This window comes from Agelaius tricolor, unplaced genomic scaffold (genome assembly GCF_023055355.1).
Source record: "Agelaius tricolor isolate 1412-34295 unplaced genomic scaffold, bAgeTri1.0.p SCAF_8, whole genome shotgun sequence".
Lineage (NCBI taxonomy): Eukaryota > Metazoa > Chordata > Aves > Passeriformes > Icteridae > Agelaius > Agelaius tricolor.
Genome location: NW_027269268.1, coordinates 19080593 through 19088377, shown reverse-complemented (window position 1 = coordinate 19088377; position 7785 = coordinate 19080593). Strand labels below are relative to the sequence as shown.

General features: G+C 41.5%; 1 protein-coding gene across 1 annotated transcript; it reads left to right on the top strand.

Annotated features, from left to right (window-relative positions):
- The first annotated feature begins 570 nt into the window (after positions 1-570).
- On the top strand, positions 571-7437 carry CISD2 (CDGSH iron sulfur domain 2). The gene is made up of 3 exons (XM_071431823.1): positions 571-740; positions 5848-6059; positions 7078-7437. The coding sequence occupies exons 1-3, from the start codon at positions 638-640 to the stop codon at positions 7165-7167; spliced, it is 405 nt and encodes a 134-aa protein (XP_071287924.1). The 5' UTR covers positions 571-637; the 3' UTR covers positions 7168-7437.
- Positions 7438-7785: the final 348 nt, after the last annotated feature.

The following is a 7785-nucleotide window of genomic DNA, read 5'->3' as shown; positions in this document are numbered from 1 at the left end:
GTCTGGATGGATTGTCTAAACTGACCCAGAATGGCTACATGCTTCCCACTTTTTCATCTGCCTATACAGGGAGGATTGTCTATGCCAAAAAGTGTCCAGTCTCCTAGACATAACAATGAAATAAAGCAAAAACAAAAAAAGAAACAAACAAACATATGTGATAAGTCTTATTCTGTGCAAATTATTGCCACACACGAGGCGGATGGGCCTCTTCCTGTAAATTTAAACCTCTCAGCACTCACATTATCCTACCTCATTCACATGAAGAAAAAACTTTCAATCTTTTTACTTCAACATTTATAAGACCATCAACATGGAATACAACTCGAGTGCAGCAGGGTGATGACAGGTAATTACATAAAACCTGTAAAGCGTAAGCCACATATTATTAAATACAGTCCCTTCCCTTCCCTTCCCTTCCCTTCCCCGCCCGCGCGCCCCCTGGCGGCCGGAGCGCCCCCGATCCCCCGGTCCCGTGGCAGCGCCCCCTAGTGGCGCAAGCGGGCAGCGCGGCCCGGGCGGCGCGCGGGGGGCACGGGCCCGGCCGGCCGGGCGCGTGCGCGGCCCCGCCCCGCGGCGCGTGCGCGGCGGGCGCACCCCGGGTCGGCGCGCGAGGGCACGGCGGAAGAGGCCGGCGATGGTGCTGGAGACTCTGGCCCGCATCGTCAAGGTCCAGCTGCCCGCGTACCTCAAGCGCCTGCCGCTGCCCGAGAGCGTCGGCGGCTTCATCCGCCTCACAGGTAGGCGGGCGCAGCGGGACCCCCTTCCTGCCCCGGCGGCGCGGTCGGTCCTGCCTGGGATGCGGCTCTCCCCCCTCGTTCTGGGCATCGCTCGCTGTCTGCCGGCCGCGGCACAGAACAGGGAACGCCGGACCCTGAACTGTTGCAGCAGGAGGATGACCCGACAGGAGGTGTCGGGATGAAGTGCAGGGACAGAGTGAAACGTTCGCCTCTGAAATTCCTCTGGGAAGCAAGGCCGGTGGGCCAGAGGCCGTGCGCCGGGATGGATCGGGATTGAGCCGGAGGCCTAAAGCACGGCCTCTTCGTCTTCCTCACAGCTCGAAGACAGCATCTGAACCGAGTTAAACCAAAAAAATCTCTTTCTAGGAACCCGCCACATACATAAAGTTAGAATAGTTTTTAAATGTAGTAATTGTTGTAAGTATTTTCTGCGTGAGGGAGTAGAAACAGCAGTTCATTGATTGTAGCTCTGTGACAGAGTGCGCAAGAACTTCTGTGGGCGCTCAGTGCTCTGCACACCGGGGCTCGGCCGTGTGACACAGGCGGGCCCTCAGGCAGGGTCAAGTGACAGGATTAGTTCGGTGACAAGAAGGAAGGAACGCTCTCCACAGAAAGTAGAAGTAGAAAAAGTTATCAAAGTGCATAATCAACCTTATATCTTGCAGCACTAGCACCAAGACTGTAATAGTGTTGGAAAATTGTTAAATTTAGAACAGGCACAGTTTATTTAAAGCCAGATTTGAGCACTTCTTTTTTTCCAGCATGTTTATGCTGCTTGTGACCTGCAAGTCTCATTATCTTCCTCAGAAACAAGCAAATCTCTTTTAAATTAACTGTTCTTCTTCCACAAGTACTCTCTCTTATGAAAAAGCTGTTAATTATATTTACCAAATAGAGAAATTCAGCTGCTACAAAGTTGGGAGGTAAGGGAGGATAGAACAAACTACAGAACAATGCAACTTCTCCTGTTTCTATTATTTGTCAGTTTATTAATGAAGCCAATTGCCCTTGTAACCACAGCTTGACTTAAAATTTGTTAAGCTTAGTAATATTTTAGTCTATATGTAATATTATAAGCTTAGTAATATTTTGTCTAACTATGTCTTTTTGTGGCAGGATTTTATTTGTGCGGTCTTCTGTACTCATAATGTGTAGCAGTAATATGATTTATTCTGAAAAACCTCTGGAAGGTTTGGTCTATAGACCAGAATCGGGGCTTTGGGGTTTTTACCTAGTGTGATCAGCATGGGAGAACTGTTTTGTTGTCCCATTGTTTACCCCACTGACTTCAAGGTACTTCCTCAAATTTGGAGAGAGGACAAGAAGCAAATAACTGCTTTCTTAAGCGTAGACCAAACATGTGAAATGTCATTCCCAAAAATACTAAACAAAAGTAAAAGAAGGAGCTGAGTCGGAAACTGCTTTTGAGAACTGGCAGGATTTAATGAGCATACCTGAAAAATCCACTGCCTCTAGTTCTTAGTGATTTTTTGGATGGACTCTAAAAACAGGAGACAAAGGTATATTTAAAAATACATGGCTATAGAGAGAACATTTTTACATTTTAAATTTTTTTTCAATAGTAAACTAGACTAGTACCTGCCACCATGCTTATATACCTCTTCCTGCCAGGGCGAATATGAATGAAAAGGGGGGGAAAAAGCAAAACTGTACAGCTGCTTCAAGTTATGGCATTATGGCATAGGATAAATGCAACACAGTGAGACTTTTGAGAAGGATGTTGTAGGACACTGCATCATAGGCACCTACAGTAGAAAATTATCATTTCTTAGGGCATAAAGGTTATTGATAGTCATTGAAATGTCATTGCTCGGTGAAGAGCTGTGTGCTTGCTTGCCTGCAGAGCTGCTGTCAGTCTTAAGTTTCATTTGAGAAAATGATTGCTTGAGCAAGTGCTGCCTCTTCTGTGTTGTGGTCTTTGTCCTGTCCTAAACCCTCTAAGAGCAGAGGATTCCCAGTCCTGGGGTTATTTTGCAGTGAATTATCATTAGGAAAGACTATTAGACAATAAAGAAAATTATCATGCTGTGCTGCTCAGAAGCCTCTTCCAGTCTTGCAATTGCTTCGTTAGTCTTCTCAAGTTCAGTGAAATGAACAGTGTTGTCTCATGCCAGCATTGCTTTTTGCCCTGGAAGGTGTCAATAAAATGGCATAGAGATTCACCTCAAAATAGCAAACAACCAAAACCAGGATAGATCTGCTTGTTAGTTCTGAAGAGAATGCAATTAGTAGGTACTTCGAATTTGCATGAAGAATGTCATCACTTTAGAGGACATAGAAGCACAGTTCCAATATTCCTTTTGACTGGTAGTGAATACTTGTTAAAATTTTGATTTGTAGTTGAGCTGTTACTGTAAGAAGCTGCTTTTGGGTCTGCATAGGGTTATTTCCACAAAAAGTAGCTGAAACATAAATCAAAGATACCAAAGGAGTAGTTGATGGAAGATAAGCAGGGAATACCTGCGTTGATTTTCCTCTCAGTGGCTGGTCTGTACCTTTATTCATAGTGTATGTGTTTCTTTTGGTTTTGGACATGTTACTCTTGTAAAAATTAAGACCACCTCTCCTTGAAAATATCCATTGCCTCAGCTTCTTGGAATTCTCTGATTTCTGATATTTTCCAGGACTTATCTTTGGGATTAGTCTCTATCTAACACAAGTCTGAAGATTGACCTGTTCCATACACTACTCTTCATTTCTGTCTCCACAATCTGCCTGTCCCCATGCAGCAGAACCGATAAAGAATCTCCAGAATCAGTGTAATGGCTGAATTCTGAGTTGTCAGCTGTGAAAATAAAGTCTTGTGAATTGCCCTACATCTGCTTCAGAAAGGTATGCATGGCTTCAAAACCAGAGCAGTCTACACTTGTAGGAAGGCATTGCATTAGTGTGGATGAAGGGTTTTTACCATCCCTGCTCACCCAGCCTAAAAATCTCTGACAGTGTCTTGTATCTCATGCCTTAGAACATGATCACATTGATTTTTCAGTTTAAACACAGGAGCTTCAGGCAATCTTTTGGCAATAACAAGCCAGTTTATGCTTAGTGTACACATGAATGTAACTGGGGCTTTCCAGAGACTCCCAGATTAGAAGTAAGCACAGAATTTACTGGCTAGTGAGGACAAAACTATTTCTCAGGTTATCTTGGTACAAATATTAAATAATAACCATCCTGAACAACAGCCTTGTACATCCTATTCATGTTTATTTCTAATTTCCCTTCTCAGAGGTTACAGCTATCACGTTCCTCTTTCACTTGTATGAACCCAGCTGGCTGTGAGCCATTCAGAGACATGACCACTGTTCTCATTTTGATGCTGTATCAGAGTGTGAGACCTGTCCTTCTTGTGTGTCAATCTTAGCCCAGTTATATTCACCACACACTTGACAGATGCCCTGTTCTTGGTGTGCCCCTTGGAATGTCTGTTCTGTCTTGGAGTTCAGAGGAGTAGCTTTGTAGAGATCCACATTTTTGTCAACAGTCAGGTTAAATACAAAGTTTGGAATTTTTTTTCAGTAACCAACTATTTTACCTCTCTTTTGAAATACATTCCAAGTCAGTCCTTCAGGTAAGGTAAGAAAGTGTATTTGGATTCCTGATGGAATTGATGGAGTGTTCTGGAAAAGTAATGATAGAAAAGGCAGACAGGCACTGCTGTCCAGGAACTCAGGATTCTGTGCAGCTGAAAACATTTAAGTATCTCAGTGTTAATTATTACTTAGGGCTTGCAGCTCGCTGGAGGAACTAAGTAAAGAGCACCAGAGATTAATGCCTTGCAGTGAGTCCTAGTGAATGTGGTGAATTGTGGTTTGTAGGGACTGCTGCAGGTGCAGTTGGGGAATGACTGCTGAGACTTCTTGCAGTGCCTTTAGCATTTATGCAGCTGTGATGCATTGCCAGATAAATGCACTAAATGTGGCTGTCACATCAAAGGCAACAAAGAAAAAAATATTAATCCCACAAATTATTTTCATTACATAGTCTGGTTCCAGAAAATTCAAGTCCTTAAGAAAAAATCCATTAGATTCTAACTGAAGAAATACTAGCATAAACTTGTGTTTTACTAGTACAAATTAAATCAGGCTATACAGAATATTGTACTTTTTTAGGGCTACAACCCACCTGGCAGACTTACCCTGGTCTGTTGTGTTTTGTTTCTCGTACATCTTAATTTCAAAAAACAATGTGTAGAACAGACTCTTGCTACATTCTGATCTTAAATTATTTAGAAGTTGATTAGTGTCTTGTCTTAAAAAATGCTTGTGCAGCTACTTGTGATCCAGCTTGTTATACTTTTTTCTTTCTTCTAAAATATTTTTAAACTCCCTTCTGTATGAGTGTTTAGATTTAATTATTTTCCAGAAATTTAGAAAAATGCTCTCAACCTTTAGTGCACCATGGTATTTAAATTGCACTGAGGTGCATGTTCTTCACAGCATGTTCTGCTGGAAGAAAGTAGAAACACTTATTTATATAAATGCCAATTATTGATGCATTTCTTAAAAAGTCCAGTAAGTCTTCTCTCACCAGTATGCCTAGAAGATTTATAATGATGTAGCAGTAGGGGAGCCAGATCTGCAGTGGATACTTTTATTTTTTAACTGTACTTGAGAGAAGTTCCTTACCTTGGTAAAAAGCAATTTTCTGTGACTTAACCTCCTGGTCTTAGGTGTCTTTCTTTCTCTATGTTGTAGAAACTGATTGCAGATACCTGAGCAGAGGTCTGAAAAAATAAAACCAAAGAGATTGGTGAAGGTTTTACCAGTACCTTAGTGTTGCCCATTTCAATAAATCTTCTATATGTTTTATATTCTTCCATTGAATCATCTTCTAGAGTGATAAAATGCAATTTCATCAATTAATTTCAATTCAATAAATTCTAGGAGTCAGATTTTTACTTTGGCTGGAGTAAATCCTAGGACTTAATCTAGGTCTTCTTTTTTTTTCCCTGAGACTCACCAATGGAATCTGTTTTCCCCGAGGGCCCTGCTGAGCCCCATTTCATACTTCATGTGCAAGTAGCTGCTGCTGCACCATCCTGGAGTGGTGCCGAAAGCCAGCCTAAATCCCACCTTCTCTTTAGTTTCAGAATGGCTGCGGTTACTGCCTTTCCTGGGCGTGCTGGCCTTGCTCGGTTACCTTGCTGTCCGTCCCTTCCTCTCCAAGAAGAAACAGCAGAAGGATAGCTTGATTAACCTCAAGATCCAGAAGGAAAATCCCAAAGTAGTGAATGAGATCAACATTGAAGATCTGTGCCTCACTAAAGCTTACTGCAGGTGTTGGCGTTCGAAGACGGTAAGACATTGTGCTACTGTAGGGTTAGAGATTGAAACTTGCATATTTTTAGCAGAGCTTTGGTGGTGGATTGCTCTGTGTTGAGCTGTTGCCTTTGTCTGGGATTGGAACATGCTCCTGAACTTTTTAGAATGGCACAAACCTGTCTACATGAAGAAAGCAACTGTAGAAACTTGAAAGAAACACAGTAGGGTTTCTCTAAAAATGTTTAGGGAGTGACCACATGTGAGTAAGAATAAAACCAAGCAAACCTGTTTTACTATTTGGAAATACATTGCAACTAATTAAGAGATAACTACTCTTGTTTTGCAAAGAACAATGCTTAGAAAGTTGTTCATATTAGAATGAAAATAAGGCTGGGCCTGTGTTGATGATTCCTGTCTGGTCCAGAGCAGTGAGATGACTGGTTGGGATATTCCATATCCCCCAAATCAGCTAGATGTAAATGAGTGTATTTCATTTTGCCTCAATTTTCATTTCCTGATTCAATTTTGAATGTCCTGACCACAGTCTGGTTTTGTTTTCCCTGGACCAAATGCTTTATTTTTTTAATAAAAACAAAAAAGTCTGCCCTGAACTGAAGAAGCTTAACTCAGCTATTCTCACTTTGGACTAATCACTTCAGCCAAGTATTTCAGCTTCTCTTAAAAAAGTACTTTCTGGTTGCAAATGACTAAATCTATTAAGAGCACTCTTAATAGTTGCACAGTAAGTCCATTTGTAGCTGTGATGGCTGTTTTGTTTGCTGTTCTTTCATGGAAAAGGCTTTGTCCCTGACTCTGTGTCTAAGAACAGCTATTTTAGGATCTCCCAAACTTAGTTACCCATTAACTGTGTTTGTTGCCCTTAGTATCCTGTGTCTGATAGGAGACAGGGAGTTTGATGTTGAACCAGGACATCACAGGAGGAACTAGCAACATTATCAGAGCACTCAGGGCTTAGGAAGAAATACAGAAATCACCATGCAACTGCTGTACAGAATTATGCTAATTCCTTGTGTTTGGTTTTTTGTTTTCAGTTCCCTGTCTGTGATGGCTCCCACAACAAGCACAATGAGTTAACAGGAGATAATGTAGGTCCACTAATACTCAAGAAGAAAGAAGTATAGCAGATGCTTAATCTAGGTCATGACTGATAAAAAGTCTTTTCTACTGTTGTAGTTGCAAGGGACAGCATTTTGTTACGTGATTGGTATTATTTAGTTTCATGATTGCTGTAGATTTCTTTTTGGAATAAATTGCATTTAGACAGTGATGAATTTGTCACTGTTTTGGTACCTTATTCTGAGAAGAATTTTGCCTGCTTTGTAAAACTGTAAAGTACCTATCTCTGTAAATAAGTCGTTTATTTCAATAATAAATTGACTTTCTACAACTAAGCCTTTTTTGTATGAACATACAATTATAAAACTGTCACTATTTCAAGTGCACTTTTCTGTTGAATTTGTTCTGCTGAGAAATCATGTTTTACTCAGCTTTTCAGGAACAAATTTAAGTGTACTTTAGTGGGGGAGAAAAAGATACCAACTTTCTCCTTTGTGAATGTATTTTCAGGCAGCAGATGAGTGTTAAGTCATGCTAGCTGAAGGTCTGGCCTGCATGGTGTCTAAGTGGGCAGTTTGTTGGTCTTACACAAAGCAGCCCAGCTCAGACAAACCCCACAGTGCTGGAAAATTTCACACATTCACAGCATCCCAGGTGGAGTGCTGGCAGTTCCAGGCCATATA

What these genes read in the sequence shown, in the direction of transcription:
- CISD2 (XM_071431823.1), top strand. Translation starts at nt 638, where the DNA reads ATGGTGCTGGAGACTCTGGCCCGCATCGTCAAGGTCCAGCTGCCCGCG. An exon ending in CGGCTTCATCCGCCTCACAG is followed by an intron (nt 741 to 5,847) that starts GTAGGCGGGCGC and finishes CCTTCTCTTTAG; the next exon opens with TTTCAGAATGGCTGCGGTTA. An exon ending in GGTGTTGGCGTTCGAAGACG is followed by an intron (nt 6,060 to 7,077) that starts GTAAGACATTGT and finishes TTTTGTTTTCAG; the next exon opens with TTCCCTGTCTGTGATGGCTC.